Source organism: Dermacentor variabilis, chromosome 6, assembly GCF_050947875.1.
Source record: "Dermacentor variabilis isolate Ectoservices chromosome 6, ASM5094787v1, whole genome shotgun sequence".
Classification (NCBI taxonomy): Eukaryota; Metazoa; Arthropoda; class Arachnida; order Ixodida; family Ixodidae; genus Dermacentor; species Dermacentor variabilis.
This window is the reverse complement of record NC_134573.1, coordinates 42071031-42090490: the sequence shown is the minus strand read 5'-3', so window position 1 is coordinate 42090490 and position 19460 is coordinate 42071031. Positions and strand designations below refer to the sequence as shown.

General features: G+C 44.7%; 1 protein-coding gene across 1 annotated transcript in view; it reads right to left on the bottom strand.

Annotated features, from left to right (window-relative positions):
• Positions 1-811: 811 nt before the first annotated feature.
• Positions 812-19460, bottom strand: part of LOC142586104 (uncharacterized) — a 76611-nt gene continuing 57962 nt past the window's right edge. Inside the window, exons 10-11 of the mRNA XM_075697362.1 lie at positions 12581-12823; positions 812-1193 (exon numbers count right to left, since the gene is read on the bottom strand). Of these exons, the coding sequence (XP_075553477.1) occupies positions 1060-1193; positions 12581-12823 (377 nt within the window). The 3' untranslated portion in view covers positions 812-1059. The remainder of the gene's footprint in view (positions 1194-12580; positions 12824-19460) is intronic.

Genomic DNA, 19460 nt, shown 5'->3' with positions numbered 1-19460 from the left:
TGAACCTCTCACCAACTTGGCTCACCGAGTATGTGCCACTGAGTGTCCGGCATGCGAGAGAACAATTTTCAGCGATCCCAAGTGCCGGTTCGCCGCGCTTCTCATCTCGGAGGCCACGCGGGGACTTCTCGGCACCGCCACTAGATGGCGCCGCTGGTTGCTCTAGATCGTGCTGAGTGGTCTAAGGGAAGCGCGAATAGGAATCCCAGTGCAGTACAGGCTTCGTACAACACTCATTTCGACGATGGCAATACGTTGTGTAGCTGTAATGCTTGCATCCTAGGGCGTTACCGTTGACAGTCATCGTGAGGCTTGTTCAGTAGCATTTCATTCCAGGATTTTGCGCTATAGGGGCTCTGCGGGCTCAGTTGTTAACCACGCTGTGGTTACCATAAGCCGATATCACGGATCTTTCTTCCAGTTTTCGGTTGACAACTCCAGTCATTGAACTTATCATGCCCCTGAGGAACGCCAAAATGACAATTTAAAATGACGAATTATAAATATGGTATACTACGCATTTCATTATATGCCGAACAAACGGAAATGCATTTTAAAATTTTTGTCATGCATGTCAAGGAATTAAAAATTGTTCATCGAAAGGTGTTAATATCTTGAAAATAGGTCCACTACGTATCTTTGATCGCCGTGATATTGCTGTCTTTGCGGTCGCTAAGACGTCAATTAATCATGCAACTAAAATTAATCCACCTTACAAATGAACCTTTCATAACTCATCACTCGCAAAAAAAAGAGATAGCAGAGGCATTCGAGGCACCGACCTTCAGAAACACATATTTATTGAAACTGTCAGCAATATGTCATGATATAATAAAATATGGCTGGTCTGAAAGGGAATGGCAGAGAAGGTTGAGCTTGCCGAATGAGCTTTAGTTGTGCGAGCTTGATGTTGATGGTGTTCCACATATTCATTTGCTCTGCTTATTTTACGTGTCTCACTGGAAGCAACGTTGTTGAATGATACCGTTCCAATAATACTCTGCTAAGCAAGCAAGTAGAATGCAATATGTGCTTGCGGAATTTCCTCCCTTAAGGGTTTCATGGTCCTTTTGAATATGTATTCAAGTAGTTCGACCGAAGTTGTCTCCTCATGATCTTTCCCGTGTCCGTCTTTGGAAGGTGGTCGACAAAGACGACCCCACCGTGAAGATGCTTGTGGCGCGCAGCTTGTTCTGCGTAAAAAAACGAAAACGAAGAAGCCTCAGAAAAACTTTAAAGAAGTTTTCCAAAAAGGCTGTCGTGTACGCATAAACAATTACAGAGAGGAATCCCGCCTTTCTAAGCAATGCTTTCAAGATTTGCTGTAATGCTTTTCAGGGCTACGAAATGTATGCTGCTGCTTCGCGTTGGGCTCAGTATGGTAAAATCCGCGTCACTTACATATAACGTAGCAATTAACAATCGGTTAACTTAGGCTGAATGAACATGCGATTTGCACTATACCGTTGAGACTGTGTTTAACACTGTCTCCATCATCCTGTAATATAAACAAAAGTGTTCTTACCCTACTTCCCTCTTAGTGAACTTTCCAGGCTATCTCTTTGAGGTTCCTTGGGATATAAATCTTAAAGTCTGTACATTCTCAAAATGTTCAATATGCAACGGATATTCCTCGGGCGATGGACCCCTGGTAGCCTAGCCCCGGGCACCAACAGCAATAACCGTTGGACAAATAAAGTTTATTCCTATCCTATCCTCAACACTACCAGTGTAAGCTTTGTACCAGTATTCCAAGCTTACGTAAGAACTTTTATACACTTTAAGCCAGCACATAACGACCAGCGAAATTTTCGAAACAGTAATGATATACTCGTAGTACTATGCTCTAATCATCAAATATTTACTCACATTGCTATTTCTCTCCATTTCGCCCCCTTGAAACTGTTGACAATGGTCTTTGAGCTCTTTGGAAGTTACTTTCTTTTTGCATCGGGACTTTTATACGTACAAAGTAAAAATTACCAGCTTTACAGCAGTCAAAATTTACTCCTCAATTTCACTCCTACATCGGACCAGTGGATACATTCAATCGGAGAATGTGCTGGCATATACGGAAAGGGCTAGTTTCTGCGGTTGTAGCTCCAGCACTTTGGTAGCTAATCGCTGAGCGCGTTCGATGACGTCACCACTTATCATGGCTATCCTGCCTAGTGGCAAATAAAGTGGCACCTTTTGCGTCGACAGTTTATAAGCAACTTACTCTTGTAGGTTGCGGTTCGCGGACACTGATTTATGGACAGAATAGAAACCTCAAGTCCGAGTAAAAAATAACAGATGCCCTGAACTCCCCTAGCAGCGAGTACGTGCGAACGTCGAAAGTTGTGACTGTGTAGTGCCACATCATTGGGCGAGTAGTTTCGCTATAATAACTGTATTTGTTTTTCACGGTCTCTTACCTTAAAAAGATGTTGCAGTACGCTTTAACTGTCTTGCAGGTATGACAACAGAAGTTGTCGGCACTATTCTACCAGCATGCTTTAACAAACGAACAAGTGTCTTACTCGTACAAGACATAGGCTGATAATCATCGGTCTAGCAAAACCATGACGTTTTTTTCATTTAACTTTGTTGCCTGTATAACGAAGCAGCCACAATTACCTTGCTGTGACGTGCATATATTGCGTAGTGTTACCGTAGTGTTTTTTCCCACCAGTTATTGTTTGTATTCGTTCGTTTTACACGGCAGCGCGTGTAATTCAGTTCGTATCATCCTTGTATCCCCCTGCTGGATTCATATACTGATCAGCTGTATATGGTTCATACAAGTATACCAACCTTTCAGTATATGTTACACTAATGTATTTACACTTTTCCTGCACTTCAACCATTTCACGGAGTCATAACCCATATAGTAATTCTCCTTTACGTTCGCGATAGAATGCTGGTGCACGCTTAACCTAACATTGCAAAACTACCTGGAGAAGCTGAGTAATTTGTGGGCTCATTGCCAAATAAAACTTATCACAAACAAGACCAAGCTGATGAGGTTTAGCAAACAAACCAATGCAGCTTCTCACTATATGCTACAGATTCGGAGCCTATAGAAGCAGTCGATCCATTTAGATATACTTCAGCACATTTGACTACAAGCGGTCCATGGAAAACGCATATAGACGATGTCTTTACTAATACTCGTCAAAATTTTATATACCTTCAGCGTTCCTTGTCCCGTACGAGCTAAGACGCTTAACCTCGCGCATGCGCGTCTAATAAAGGCCTAGCAGTGGTGTGTGCATAATGCATAAGCAGCCAACATTCATTTGACCTCATCAAAAAACTGGAAGTCTTGCTCAATTAAGGAGCTAATTTTGTTTTAAGACAAAACTTCACATGTACACGCATGACTACTTCACACTGGAAACCATAAGCAAGATAGCGTAGCTTCCTTTCTTACATCACTATTTCATCTTTGTAATAACTACACGAGAAGAATAAAACATAGCTACGTATTTGGCACATAATGACCACGATTTCAAAGTTCAACCTCCTTTTGCAAGCACTAATCTCCAGAGATTTTATTTTTCGCATTTGCCCAATAACTAGTACAACTGATTTTCATTCTGTACTGCCGGCGTTAGTGAGAGTGGACAGTTTATTGAAGAATTAACCAATGGTAAAAAAGAAATTGCAACTATGTACTCACGTTCAGTGGTGTATTTTTGATTGTTGGTGCACATGATATGCGGATGCAATTTATTATGCATATTAAGATTTCTTGTTTGTATGTTCTATTCTCTTATATCACTTGTATATAATTCGTTTATCACACCAACTTCATGTAGTCATATTTTATTTTGTACTTGAGTTAATTTCTTTTCATGATCAGTACTCTCCTCTTCCCCTACGCTATGAAATTCCTGTGAAGCCTTTTAAAGGGACACTAAAGGCCATTGCTAAGTCGACGTAGGCAGGTTAAATACCATTCCAGAAACATCTCAACGCTTGTTTCGCGACAAGAAAATACTTAGTTTACGAGAAAATGCGTCTGAAGGGTCCGAATACCGTTTTCGAAATTCAAATCTCCCGCCACTAAACCGGGGGAGTGGTGACGTTGAACACGCCTTCACCACCAGTAGTCAGTAAGTGAAGCGGCACCCGACAGACGGCGGTACCGAGTGAAGAGATAGCGGCGGATTCGCCGCTGCAACTGCTTTTTGGTCAAGTGGCGTAGACCGTTCGGGCATACCGCGACATCAAATGGAAGTTGAATTCTCTGTTACTTGCAGTTAGTGCCAGTTTCACGAGCCAGCAACACCAGCGCAGCACTAGGCAATTAGGAAAGTACTGAAACGCGAAAGCGTGGGCGGCGCAGAGTCAAGCGAAAACGAAACCTTTCGACCGTCCGCGTCGTTGTCAACGGTAATTTCAATGAGTTCTTTTTTCTAAACATGAAATGCCACTGGACAAGTAGCATTTCATATCAAGTTATAATACAATACGAGGATGTTCTTCGCAACGAGTAGTTGAGTCCTAGCAGTGACAGAATTTAACTGAGGTGTGCTTTCGTCATCGGGCAAGTGCTTGAATGTCCCGGGAGTCTCTAACCATGTCCTGCATTTATCTCGATTATTAAAGTTTTGTTTGCAATAATATTGACACCTTAGAGATTTTCGAGCACCAATCTATCACTTTAGCTTGACTTATTATTTCCCTTTAGTGTCCCTTTAAGGTAAATAAATTAAATGAAATTAAGGACTCCTATTGTGAAAGAGCTCGAACAGTTAGTGGGTTTTTGAGTACAAATCCCAGACATCGTATTAAAAGTCATCTGAGCACATAACTACAGGCACCCATTACAAGGTAATTATTTTCTCGCTATAAACACTTTATTAGCACAATACAGTAATATTATTTTTCACATGAGAAGTAAGTGCGCATCCTGTGATAGGGAGACGTGCTGCGTCAAATGTGCCTTCGGACGACACGGCTTTCCTCATACAAAGTAGCCTTCATGCTAAAGGTAAAGAGGCAGCAATATTTAGTTTAGCAATTAACTAAAGGTTGGCACGAGAAGTGCTTGACGAAAACCCGTCTGGTCCGGATTGCTCATAACCAAACGTAAAACAGGTGCCAAGCAAAAACATGAAAAAAAAATGGGTTTCGGCTCCTATATGGCGGCCATGTTCGCAATAAAAGCAAACTAAGGGCAAAATGATTATTTATACGTATGAGTAGATGGCGCTAACAGCCGGCATAAACGAAAGGAAGGCTGATGTCATTGCGTTTCAGCACGCTATCGTTAGCCTGGATTGGTAATGACTCGAGATGCAAACGCGAGGTTAGATTTCTTTCAATGGTGAGGACATGGGCCCGACCCCCAATCATTATCAGTTGTGGCTTCAGTGCAGCGTCATCTACAGCGGCCGCCTAGTGCTTCCTCCTCCACGTTTATTCGTCGTATACGTGCTGCGATACCATACGCTCCCGATAGCGAAGTACGCAGCCCAAGATAAGTACGCCTGGTAGCGAAGCTTCCATAGGACCCCATGCATTCAAAACATGGCGGTTCATCGGCGGTTCATGGGGCTTAGCGCCATATGTATCTGGAGGGACCACTTCCGGCGGAAGAAAAAATGATGTGACGCCAAACTGAAGTGATGTCATTTTGTTTTCGAAGGCGTGACATTTGTTTTGTTGGCCTGCCTTTGGAGCTATATATTCCACTGCCCCGCCATTCGATTTGATGGGCGTTTCGAGCTTTCAGAGCGGAAAGCGATGCAGGAAAAGGCCAGCTGTACGGTTGTCGAATTTGCGCCCCTACGCAGGACATTCTTTCTTTGGAGTCTCTCGAAAGCTTTAGATGTAGAGTGCTGATCCTATCGTCGGATGCCAAGCCCGTCGGCCAGTCGCACGAAAAGCACTACACAATTATCTGGTGGTCGTACCTCCCTAGATTTGACTGCACAGGTTAAGAAGCGATGAAGGTAACCAACGTGACCAAATTCAGATAAGCTTCGACAAGCAAAATAGCAGAACGTGTGAGCGGGACGTATTTCCACAGATGAACTTCACGAGCACGCATTTCTGCACATTTCAAGAGGTGCATTGCATTGCGAGTGATAGCGGCGTCAACGACCCCTGTGACGATTGGCGCTGAAAGAAATGCATTTATTAATAATAACAAAATTAAATAAGCTTGTACTTTCTTAACTCGTCGCAAATATATAAAATGGACCAAGAATTTTATTTTCGTTGAATGAATCTAACTGTCTCGATTGAATTGAAGAACACTTTTTTCCTTTCCCAATGTTTGTTCCCTCCAAACATAGTCACGCTTCAATCGCTGCTCCCATTGCCATCCTTGCTGATTTCCGTGGCAATTCGTACACAACCACTGTTCTCCCGAAGCTTCGTGACCTATTTGGATCGACCTTGGGCAGGCCGCGTACTTCGTTCCTTTAATGTGCACGTTGCACATGTGCCACCCCCCAAAAAAAACTTAAAAACGTGCTTGTAAATGTCACAGACAGGCTTCCGAAATACATGTACCCAGGTGTTGTGCATAATATTGCTTTTGGAGACTGTCATATCGTCTACGTCGGCGAGACGGGTAATTATCGAAGGCGCCTCGAGGAAACATTTTATGACATCAAAGAACAAAAAGTGTCTTCTAAGGCTCTTGTTGAGTCTTCTGTGTCAGAAGAACATGATTTTGAGTGGGTTACGGTGCATGTGCTAGCCATTGAAAACAATCTAAACTCGCATTTGCATCTCGAGTCATTATCAATCCAGACTACTGATACCACGCTGAACCGCTATGACGGCAGCCTTTTCTCTGTTCATTCATTCTGCGCACCCGCATCACCAATGGAATCCCGACCAGCAACTACACGTGCTGAATCTTGCGACACCGCGTGATGGTGCCTCGACTACATCGACCATGGATGTAAAAAGACTGCTACACCAACATTCGCTCAGTGGGCACGTCAGCTGGCATAGGAGCGGCGTCGTGTCAAACCCGTTGCTATTCCAAGGTCGATCCAAATAGGTCGCGAAGCTTCGGGCGAAGAATGGTTAAGTACAAATTGTCACCGACATCAGCAAAGGTGGTTACGGCAGAAGCGATTGAAGCGCGACTATGTTTGGAGGGAAGAAACATTGAGGAAAACAAGCTTTTTTTAATTCAAGCAAGACGCGGTTATATTCATTCAACGAAAATAAAATTTCTCAACGATATTATATATTCGTAAGGACTTAAATTACTAGTTTTATTTAATTTTATAATTAATAATACACACATTTCTCTTCAGCGCTCATCGTTACAGGGGGCGTTGATGCCGCTGTCACTCGCAATGCAATGTAGCTCTTGAAATGTGCAGAAAGGCGTGCTCGTGAAGCTCATCTGTGTAATTACGCCCCCCTCTCCCGTTGTGCGTTTTTGATTGTCAATGTTTGTCTGAATTTGGTCACGCGGGTAGCTTCGTTGCTTCCTCCCCTGCTCAATCAAAAGTAGTGAGTTACGATCGCCAGATAATTGTTTAGTTGTTTCGTGCGACTGCATGCGCTGGCCGACGAACTTTGCGTGCGGCGATAGGAGCAGTACTCTACACCTAAACCTTTCGTCGGCTTCCAAAGAAAGTATGTTCTGTGCACAAGTGAGATTTCGACAACCGTACGGCGGGCCTTTTCCTGCATCGCTTTCCGCGCTGAAAGCTCGAAACGCCCATCAAGTCGAATGGCGGGGCATTTGAATATATAGCTCTAAAGGCAGGCCTACGAAACAAATTTCGCGCCTTCGAGAACAAAATTAGGTCACTTCTGTTTTTAAGGGATATGGCATCACATTATTTTTTTCTTCCGCCGGAAGTGTTCCGTCCAGATACATATGGCGCTAAGCCCCATGAACCGCCGATGAACCACCATGATTTGAACGTATGGGCTCCTATAGAGGCTTCGCTACCAGGTATATTTACCTTGGCCATCCGTTGTATTGGTTGATGACGATTATTCCACAGTTAAAGCAAGTCATCATTGTTTTATTCAGCTGGCGTGCCTAAACCACATGCATGCACTCTTGGTTAATGTGCAGAATCTTATTTTGTGTTTGCTGATGTTGTGCGGGGCATTGAGCCCAATCCCGGACCTAGTACCTAAGAACTTCTCAAGCAGTTACTTGACGGCCAGAAATGCATACAAAAAGGAATAGACATTATTGAATATAACTTAAAAAAGTAGACAGCATCGAAAAAAGCGTACAGAACCTCGAAAGAAGACTCGTGGGTTTAGAAAATGGACGCAGACGCAACAACCTTATCGTTTTCAATATTCAAGAAAGCGAGAACGAAACAATCGATTCTCTTAATGACAAGGTCGTCGCTGATATTTTTCAAAACAAGTTGGGCGTTAATGTGCGCTCAGTAGAAAGAATGCACAGATGGGGCGTCGCCAGCAGAACGAACCTTGGCCTGTGATACTGAAATAGTTCGATCATCGCTAAAAAATAAGCGTACTTAAAAACTGCTTCAAACTAAAAGGAAAACGCATGTCTGTATCTGACGACTTTTTCGCTGCCTCTAGGCAACTTAGAAAGCAGCTCTAGGATAGTGCAGCCAAGCTACGCGAATCGGGAAAGACAGTCAGGCTCGCCTCAGGCTCGTGTTCATAGCGAATTTTCTGAATTCGGTGACGAACAACTGGCAAGAGTACCAGTTTCGAGGAATTCCGGTTGGACGAGGCGGAGAGATGGAGGACCAAACAAGAGCACAGAAAATTTAACTTGCTATAAATATAAACGCTCGCAGCATTCTTAATAAAACCACTGATTTGGAGAGTATAGTCATCGCGCATAATCCAGAAATCATAGTGCTTACTGAAATATGGTTCGATAGTGACATTAATGACTGAGCTTCTACCCGCGCGTTACAGCCTCCACAGAAATGACAGAGATTCGCGCGGTGGTGAAGTTGCGATTATGTTCAAAGACTCGTTACAAATTTTAGGACTGGCTACATGGTAGGAGTTGAATGTGTCATTGCTAAAATCGCCTTGAAAGAATGCATTCCGATAATAGGAGGCTTCTATAGGCCCCCGGGTTCCGATAATATCTTCTACGAAAGACTTAACTTCTTATTGTCTAAGAGAAATCACTCCTGTAATTTATTGCTTGTCGGATACCTTAATGTTCCCATGTTGCCTGGGAAAATGATTTTCCGTATGCACTCGCAAGTAATGCTGTACCTCTTCTTGACGTTATAGTGTTTTATGATTTAACGCTACTGGTTAAAGTACCTGCTCGTCTTCAAAGTACCAGACAATCGGTCTTATATCTGTTCTTCGTCAACCACATGGTATTGAAGCGTAATGCTACTATCCATATCCTCGAGGCCATATTAGACCATAAGATTGTATGCCTTCAAATGCAATTACGTTATGCCTGTAATATCATCAAACGGGAATCGTATGCGGCTATATTTTCTCGTGCAAGCGATGTTGACGTACTACATTGACTAGACAGCTCATTTTCATACTTTTTCTCCATCTACGAGTCATATAGGCATTCAGTTGACCACCTGTGGAATTTTTTTACGGACCTTGTGAAAAATGCTTTGATGACTTTGGGCCACATAAGCGGAAAGTACCTCGGAATGTAAACCCCTGGATGACCAAAGAAATATTACGCAGGGACGAAGAGTGAAAAAGGCAAAACAAAAATTCAAGCGACGTAAAATAGCAAGAAATCAGATTGGCGAACGGACACTACAGATGAAAGAATCTATTGCCGGTGCCAACGCTTACTACCAAAATGTGCAACTAAAAATTTTATTTCTTCGTCCCCGGCGACATATTGGAGGTATCTTTCACCGAAGAAAAAATCGGTACCTAATCTCGTTATACACAATAATGCGGTCACTGACAGTTCTGAAATTGCATGCGTTTTAAATGAATACTTCTGCTCAGTTTTACTAGCGATAACGGTAAAGACCCTGAGTTTCTTTCATTTCATGTGTTACTACCAATTGACAATATGCACATAGAAGAGGAGGGAGTGTTTTCCCTTTTGCTTAAGCTAGAGGATCAGAAATCCAGCGGAATCGGCAAGCTGCCGACTGCCCTTTAGTAAAATGCGCAGAATGATGTTCTAAGTATCTGAATCTAATATTTCCCAAATCCCTTGCTCGGGCAGAACTTCGCGATGACTGGCATCACGCCAAAGTAACTCCCATACCAAAAATAGACAAAGCGGTCCATGCCATCCGCGTACAGACCTGTATCTCTGTAATGGACGTGTGTTAAAGTACTGAAGCACATAATATTCAAGCGCATTTATCTGTTAATAGAAAGCAATGGTTTAATAAATAGTCGTCAGTATGGCTTCCGACGCGGTTTGCCGACAATCACGCAATTGCTCCAAACGGCACACGACCTTGTCATTGGCCTAGACAAACAGAGCCAAATTGATATCCTGTTCTTAGATTTCGAAAAAGCATTTGACCGTGCTTCACACCGTGAGCTTCTTATCAAACTGAAACCCGTTCTGAAAAACGACTTTTTATTAGCTTGGATAGAATCATATCTACACTGCAGCCATCAGTGCGTCACGGTTTATGGCAGCAATTCGTCGTCTGAGCCGGTTCAATCCGGCTTACCACCAAGATCTATCCTCGGGCCTATCTTCTTTTTGGTTTTTATTAACGATATCGTCCACAATGTTCACGTCAAGATACGACTTTTCGCTGACGACTATGCGCTCTATGAGGAGGTTAACGCATACAGTGACCAGGTTCTTCTGAATGACTCCTTAGATAAAATTTAAAATTGGTGCTCAACATGGCCAATGAACATCCACACGGAAGAACTGCGGCGATGACTATAAACCGCAAGAAAGAGCCTTTAAAATTCCAATACTGCCTGGGCAATCATTGCTTGTCTTTTGTTTCAGTATATACGTACCCTGTCCTTGTCATTCCATCTGATTTAAGTTGGAATCAACATCTATGAAACATTGAAAAAAAAGAAGCCTTTGGGGAAACTAGGATATTTAAGACAGGCACTACCTAGGGCAACCCACGAAATTAAAACGCCAACAGCTCTTTTGAAACGCGCAAAATTGGAATCTTGAGAACTCAGGCGGCATTGCAAAAGACTGAAGCTATTCTATCATATATAATAACAAGTTTACAATAGAACAAGTAAGTACATCAAACCAATCTTCCGCCGCGAAACGCGTTCGTCTCACCCTAAAAAAGTTACTGAACACCTCTGCCATTCCAATATATGCAAGTATTCCTTGTTTCCTCGTATGACCAACGACTGGAATAATTTACCACCCGACGTTCTCGAAAGCGCCCATCTGCTGAAATTGTTCGTTGGTGCGTTTCCGGCACCATCTTACTGTGAGTTCTACTTTCGTTCATTTCTACAGATTCTTTTTTTCTAACCCCAAAACACTCAAAGCCGACTGCTTTAACTCCTATGTAACTTGTCGCTTTCGTAATAAATGTGCTCCAGTTTGCTCATATTATTGCTCTCGACATTATTTGCTGCCCTGCCCTTGTACGAAGTTCTTTTACTTGTTATTGGATATTATATTTTCGTACGGTCTGTGTATCGGTTCGACCATTTCTATTATGTCCCATAAGTGGTAGTTGGTATTCCTATGGTGCTTAGGTCGTGTTAGTTAATATTGCTGTAGTATGTTTTTCAGTTTATTTTGATTTATATATCATTAGGGCTTTCATTCTATACAATTATTGCTGTTCTTTTTTTTCTGCTGTAATATTAGCTCTGCATTTCATTCTGTTCTGTATTTTGTTTGTTGTGTTAATTTCAACGTATCGTTCAGCCCCACCTAAAGTCTGGCATTCAGAGTGGCAGTATTTCCTTAAATAAATAAATGAATAAATAAATAGTGCCTGCTGTTTGTGCCGTCTATTCATACGTACATAATCATCCACCCCCATCGCCTTCATTTGCTGTCATTGTGAACAACTTCCCCGTATGGGAGTGGAAACGCCTTGTTCTTTTTTTTCTTATTATGTTTTTGGCCGGCGTCCGGTTCACATTTGACTTAAAGGTTAGTACAAATACCATAGTAGTGCAGGCTTTATAGGGATGTATCGTCGCGGCTGGTGTTTGTGGGGAGGTTAAAGCTTGCTACATGTGACCTCATGATCGCCATTCATGCTATCTGTGTAGCCCTTCCTGCGCGTCAAAACAAGCTGTTCGTGACACTTCTGACAGGGGGGCAAAGAAATGTGGGAATTGCTATCCTAGTGGAACAACACACTGTTGAGCTGGAAAATTACTTCATGCTACGGGCGGTAGTTACGATCACATATTGCATCACTGCTCATTTAAAATACATTTTGTGATGTGTTCAATACATTGCCCTAAAATTATCGGAGCGTCACTTGACCTGCTCTCATCAAATCACAACACTCACCTTCGCCAGTACATACGGGTTATAAAAATGACACACCAATGCTGACTCAGGCGCTAAATTTCGCACTTCAACACATAGATAAACGGTAAGACACGACACCAACTGTGAAACTGAAAAGTAGAAAATTATTGGACCTACAATCAGCAACACTTTTGTCCTTAAGTGTGACTTCCTCACCAGCTACTAGCTGCTTGAGCTCTTCCTCTTCGATACTGCCTTCGGCCACAACAAAGGCTGTGGGTGCCTCGCCCAGGTCCGGGTGGTCAATGCCTACTACAGCGGCTTCTGCCACCAGTGGATGCTGTGAAAGCAGAGCCTCCAGCTCTGCCGGGGCGAGCTGCTGGTCCAGGCACTTGATCATGTCCTTAAGGCGCTCCACAACGTGCAACTTCCCGGTGTCGTCGCGATAGCCCGCATCCCCTGCGATTGTGACGCATGTGATATAGAAGACTGTAAATTTCATACTCAGATGATGTCAGCGTTCCCTGTAGCTCGCCATCAGCTTCTTCAACTTAAAGAAAAAAGAAAACCATGTAAGCCTGAATGGAAAAAGAACAAGGTGAGATGAGGCGGGTGGCCTTCAACTTCCGCGCAACCGACATACCTTCTGCTGTTGTTCCTTGAGAAAAGACGTTGAATGTCACATGCGAGTACCTTTAAACGATGCTACTGGAAACAGGCAAATAAGCGCTGTTTCCTGAATATTGAATCAAATTGATTGTGGAGTTCAAGTCATCTTTAGAAAATTGAGCCTACAGTATATGTATTCTATGTAGAGACTCACCTAGCGCAGAACGCTATTTTCAGCAGGCTAAATCTACTTCCATACAATTTAGTTGTTCTAGCTGTAGAAGAGCACAAAAACGTAAAATGTGGTAAATAAAAACCACCTTTGCGAAAATACATCCGATTGGGCTCAAATGCGTTGTGACCTTTTGTGTCGTTGTTTTTGTATCATACATTAAATGACCGCATTATCAGAGCTCATGAACCTCTATTTTTATGGCATAATTACCTCGCTTGGCGAGTTGTAGGTATCGTAGTCCGCCGGCGAGTACCATAGCTGCGAGCGGTTGTCGATTTGTTTCAGATGGCAAGAGTGCAGTATAACGACGAAAATATTGGGATCAGTTCGGTTATGCCACTGGTTGGCTATTTTGTGGCCACATCATGTATTACGTGTTTACATAAGTAGAACATACTAACCAATCAACTTTGGTGTTCTAGGGAACATGTCTTATTTCAAAGACTAGCGTGGCAATTTGAATCACTCTGTTCGCTACCTTGTGGAGCAGTGCACGAACCTATCTGAACTGTTCAGATTTTCTTCCTATTTTTATGTCTCGCTCCCCTAACTGTGAATTTCTTAGGTTCCTTCGGTGTACATGCTTAAATTTACATACTAAAATAAATGGGTAAATCGCATACCATTTACCAGAGGTATCACTTATACACGAATGATTTTTTGAAGATTTGTCCAGGAATGCGTTCTTGAAATGTACTGCACCCTTGTTTTACTAAATTGTGGCAACCTGCATCAAATTACCAAGTTTGTGAAAAGCTTGCTCGATGCATCACTTTAGGTGACATTAATGAGGGCTTCACAAAAACCGCATCAGCATAGGAAAAAGACACGACAAAACGTTTCTCGTATCTTTGTTCTTGGCTAAAAGTTTGCCTGAACTCTCCGATTTTCCCTTGGATATTCTTACTCTTTACTCGAAAAATTACTTTTTACCTTTACTACATGGCTAGGAGGCCGAGTCGACCGGACGGCATGCACATGGGCTTCGAAATTTTTTTGATGGTAGGGGCCGAAAGAACACAGCTTACTACTCCAGCACTACGACAACAGGCACCAGAAGGCCATCGTCATCCGTAAACACCATTATTTTGGCAAGTAGGCCATTTTCACGGTCACGACGACAATTTTTGTGCGCCGCCACGCCGGCGGCCCAGTTAACCCTAACTAGCCCTACGACTATATCGTCCTCTACGCCCTGAACGGAGTGACTTTCGACTCGGGGTGCAGTCAGACCTCCGTTTCACCGCGAGCCGGATACCGTGAAGATGTGCGTCATGGAGGTTGACGGGGAGGCAATCTGCCCGGAGGAGTACAACGACCCGGGCTGAACGACGCCCATGAACGCCGTCGTAGAGCCAACGTAAGCCCAGGTTTCAACGAACAAGTAACAAACATCGAAGATGCGTCGGCTGCGATGGCGCGGACATCCACGAGCGCTGGGCGCATGCGCCGGCTGATGGATGGCACAACGGCAGCCGCACCAGCCGAACGAGGTCTTCATAATCGTTCTCCAGACTCGACATGGCGCAATTGCACATTGCATACATAAACGATGGCGTGCTGCGAGCGGCCGAACTAACACTGGAAGAAGCCGGAGAAGACAGGCTTCGAATTAAGGCAAGGCAAAACACCATGATATGGAGTACGCCGAAGCATGAGTATGCGAAATTCTACAGCCAGATACCGGAAATTCAGCTTAGATCGCAAACCTACAGTACGGCTGCTTGCATCACCGCGCAGAATACTTCCAAGGGGGGCAAACTTGAAATCGGAGAATACGACACTTAAGAATATGTTAACAAAAAAGCCTAGTAAACCGGAGAAACCAGACTAACCTACAAGCAAGACGCTTGTGCAGGAACGATTCCGTGGTGATAGTGTTTGAAGGTACGTAGTAGGCACACTGCGTATACTACCACGGAGGCGAAAACTGGTGCCTACTACAGCGTAGGCAGCACGAGACGTGCACCACTTGTTGTCGCCTCCGCCACCATGCGGACGTCTAGCCGGTATCAAACAGGAAGAAATGCCTCGTGTGCGGAACTCCCAGCCCTCCCGAATATCACCAGTGTGAACTAAGGTGTTCCTTGTGAAGGAAGGGACACCTCCTGTGAGACAAGAAGTGCCGTGAACGCTTCAAGACCCCATATCCTCCAAAAAAAAGAGGCAGTAGGATTCCCAACAGCAACAACAGAATGAGCAACAGCCACTGAAGCCTACGCGGGAAAACCGCCCGAGTCACCAGGCAGTGGCGAGCAACCGCCGAATTCTTTACGTGGGCCAGCACCAGTGACGGCGGTAGAAGCCGCTCTCGCTCCTTTCTGAGACTCATCAGTGGAGTCGGAGGTGGCGGCCAGCCCAAATCCCAGTCTAAGTCCATGTCCAGGACCAGGTCCAGATCGAGACCGGGAGGGGCCTCATCTCACGGATACCCGGAGCGCATCGACTTGCAACGAAAGCAATAAGACACAGATTGGCTGGGCGAACACGATCTCCGGCACTAATTCATCTAGTACCGACCGTTCCGCCTTAGATAAGGATTGGATCCACATTAGAAAACTATTACATCAGATTACTCGCGAGAGTGCTAAGCAAAGGGAGGGAATAAAAAAATTCAGAGAAGAAAACGCCAAACTTCAGCAAAGTCGGATGCGTGAGCCTAGCCACACCAATTAGAGCACATACGCCTATCCGCGCGTCAACACCTGTTAACACACAAGCGGCAGTAGCACCGCCACACAAGAGAACAGCAAAAGAAGAGCCAGAAACCGAAAGCACCATTTCAACGCAATTAGAAAATAACGGCGAGGACATGTACGCGGAGCTTACCAAGAAGTTACAACAGTAATTTGCGGGGCTGCAGCTACAGCTCGTGGATATACGGGAAAGAATAGACGGCATGGAAACCGAACTAAAATACTAAAAAACACGCAAAGAGATGCGAGGCCTGCGGGAGCACGCGAGGAAAAAATAGCAACCAAACCGTACAACCGGCCCACTATGATGGAAACCAACAAAGCCACCGAGGAGACTCAAACAATTAAACATGGCTTCAAGTGAGAAATATAGAACCTGGCAATGGAACTGCCATGGGTATCACCGGAAACGGCAATACCTGCAGAAGTTCGTGAATAGAAAGGAGGCCCCAGACGTCATCTTCCTGCAAGAAACGGGAAGAGGGAACAACTATGGGGACACAAGTCGTACGGTGCTGCCGACGAGAAGGCGTCCGTTACAACATTCGTTCAGAGAAACCTCTCGGTCCTAGAACACGACACTGGCGTGAGCGCCGTCAGCCACGCCCTGATTGAGATTATCTCCACGCGTAGAGGAGTAGGAAGCCTATTTTAAATACATATGTAGCAGCCCTCAACGCAGGCTTAGATTTGGCCCCCTGTTTTGGAAAGTTCTCGATATAGCAGAAAGGCAGGCACTAGTAGTCGTGGGGGAAATTAAGTCACCACACGCGACTTGGGGATATCGCAAGGTGACCGTCAAATGGCGCGACCTGTGCTAAGACGCCCAACAAAAGGGTCTTACCATCGTAACGAACCCCCAGGCACCTATGAGAATGGGTAACAGCATGAGCACTGATAGCACGCCGGACCTAACATTAGCGAAGAACACGCCCGATTAAAATAGATAAACTCGAAAGAAAACCTAGCATGGATCACTTCACTGAAGCGGGAATCGTGCACGCAGGCGCAGCTCGAGGGAAAGGCAGCAAAATAATAGCGGTCGAATGGGACACTTTTCGCGAAATCCGTGAGGCGGAGGCCTACGAAGTCACAGATGACATGGAAATCTCGATGCAAAAGCTTCACCACAGCGTCAAAAGAGCCACCGAGGCTCGAGGAGGCAGATACTAAACGCCTACATATGTTTGAGGCAGAAAACAGTACGCAGAAACTCTGATTACAGCAAAAGCGCGGCCAAACCCTGCGGCGATAGCTCACCCTGCTCTATATGGAGACAGAAGACCATGCGAGTAGACTCACCTGGCTAAATTGAGAAACAACATGCAATATCATGGAGGGACAGATAGGGCTAGGTAAAACATAGAACCTTCTGGGCTATCATCTAAACCCGCAGAATGGCAAGATCGCGCAGAAACATACTCTGACTAAAACAGTTCACATATACCCAGGCACGGGGGATGGCTTGTTACAAGAAATACAAACGCGATACGTAGGTAATGTAGAACCAAGGAACAAAAACAGCTGTATACTGGCAAGAAAATCTCGGACCTAGACAGTGCCATAACTGAGGAGGAAGTCCAAAAAGAACTAATTAGGCTCCATAAGTAATCCGAGCCGGGTGCCGACGCAATCAGTAACAAGCTCCTGCAAAATCTGGATGATGAATGTGGCACGGCTCACTAGTTACCTGAACGAATGCTGGGTACAAGGCAGCATATCAGGTCAGCGGGAAACCGCTCAGATGGTAATGATCCAAAATCCAGGCATATAGCTGCAACTGGAAAATCTTAGGCCCATTTCATCAACGTCGGGCGCTGACAAGCTTTTGCCGCTCGTGGTCCTCACACGACTAAATAACGACCTGGACAAAAACGGTCTTCTCCCGCGCACTACTATCGGGTACAGGCCGCAGCTATCCACACTAGAAATTATGCTACAAATTAAACACCAAATAATAGACCTGAGATATCAGACACTAAGTATATAGCTAATTAACACTATAACACTATAACTATATAAGACTCTATAACACTATAACATTGGTGTCAGTGGACACCGAAGTTATATTTGCACTGACTGTATCTCACGAGGTATTTTGACAATATCACACACAACGTTGTTTCAGAGAGTCTACAAATGTTACGAGTCGGCCCACGATACTACGCGTACGTTAATGACTTCCTCTCGGACCTCATGCATCGCGCAAATCACAACAGGCGCGATCAGATCGGAAGACACAGGACTCGGTGGCAGGGGCACGCCGCATACATCGCTCCTCTCTACCGTTATGTCCAATGAAGCTACGTTAGGCCTACCCGCCGAGCCAATTCCCATTGAAGGGCTGCGTCATAGCGTGTGTTGCTGAAGAAAACGAGTCACAGAGCTGAACAATGGACGTGAGTGAGACAGACGAAGCGCTCATTACATTACGCTGTAACAGGTGGCTGCGACGGTAAGATAGAAGAAACTCTGCAAGCAGCCATTCATAAGGTTGAAAAGTATGTGATAAATAGAGGGCTGCGATGTTCGCCAGAGAAATCAGAGATCTAGGAGTTCACGTACCGACAAACGGGTGTAACAGGGAAATCATCCAAATGCTAGAAAACAGTGCTCAACAAACAATGAGGCTCATCTTGAGGACAGCCAATCGTCACTCTGGCATAAAGGAGGCCAACGTGGTACGCCTAGTACAGGCCTTCGTTCTTAGCTCCATAGTGCACGTAAACCCCTTACTTAAAACTCCAAGTCTGGGAGATCAAAATGGAAGGTATCATTAGAAGGGCATACAAATAAGCTATAGGATTTCCCACACGCACGGCGAAAGACAAAGTCCTAGCCCTCATAGAAGAACTCATAGAAGCTCATAAGATAGTACAATACGAAAGACTCGCACAGAGTGCTACGGGCAGTGACAGTCAAGAAATTGGACAAAAGCTCCCCATTGCAATATGGCGAAAGGTAAACATTGCCCACGACATACGAAAGCATGTTAGGTACCCCCTTTACCTAGAAACACGCATCCCGAGAACCACAAGGAAGAGCGGGAAGAACGTGCTAGAGCTATAGAGAAGAAATTCCAAGACTGTAAGGCCTTGGTCTACGTCGATGTGGCAGAGTACATATCCCACCGGAACATGTGCATCGTAAGAGTAGGCGCGTATGGTCGACCGAAAGAGGTTCGATATGAACTGACAACATCGAAGTAGCCGAGGAGTCGGTAGTTGCATTAGCCATAGCTTTCACACAAGGCAATATGTAATCAGCGAGCCCAATGCCGCAGTCCGTAACTTCGTGAGTGGGCGCATCTCGCCGGAAGCACAACGGACCCTGGTTAACTTTCGTGAGCAGCAGGCAGGGCAAATCATCTGTGCGCGCGTTTCTCTCTTCCCGGCAACGAGGCGGCTCGAGCCGCGACTCGAGGACTTTCACGCCGAGCCACGGAAACGCCACTGTTTCATAGAGAGGAGACGGCATGGTTAGCTACAGGGAGATCACCACTCATTACAGATCGCAAAAGGCCCGGTACCTTCTCGCAGACCCAACACTTTCTAAG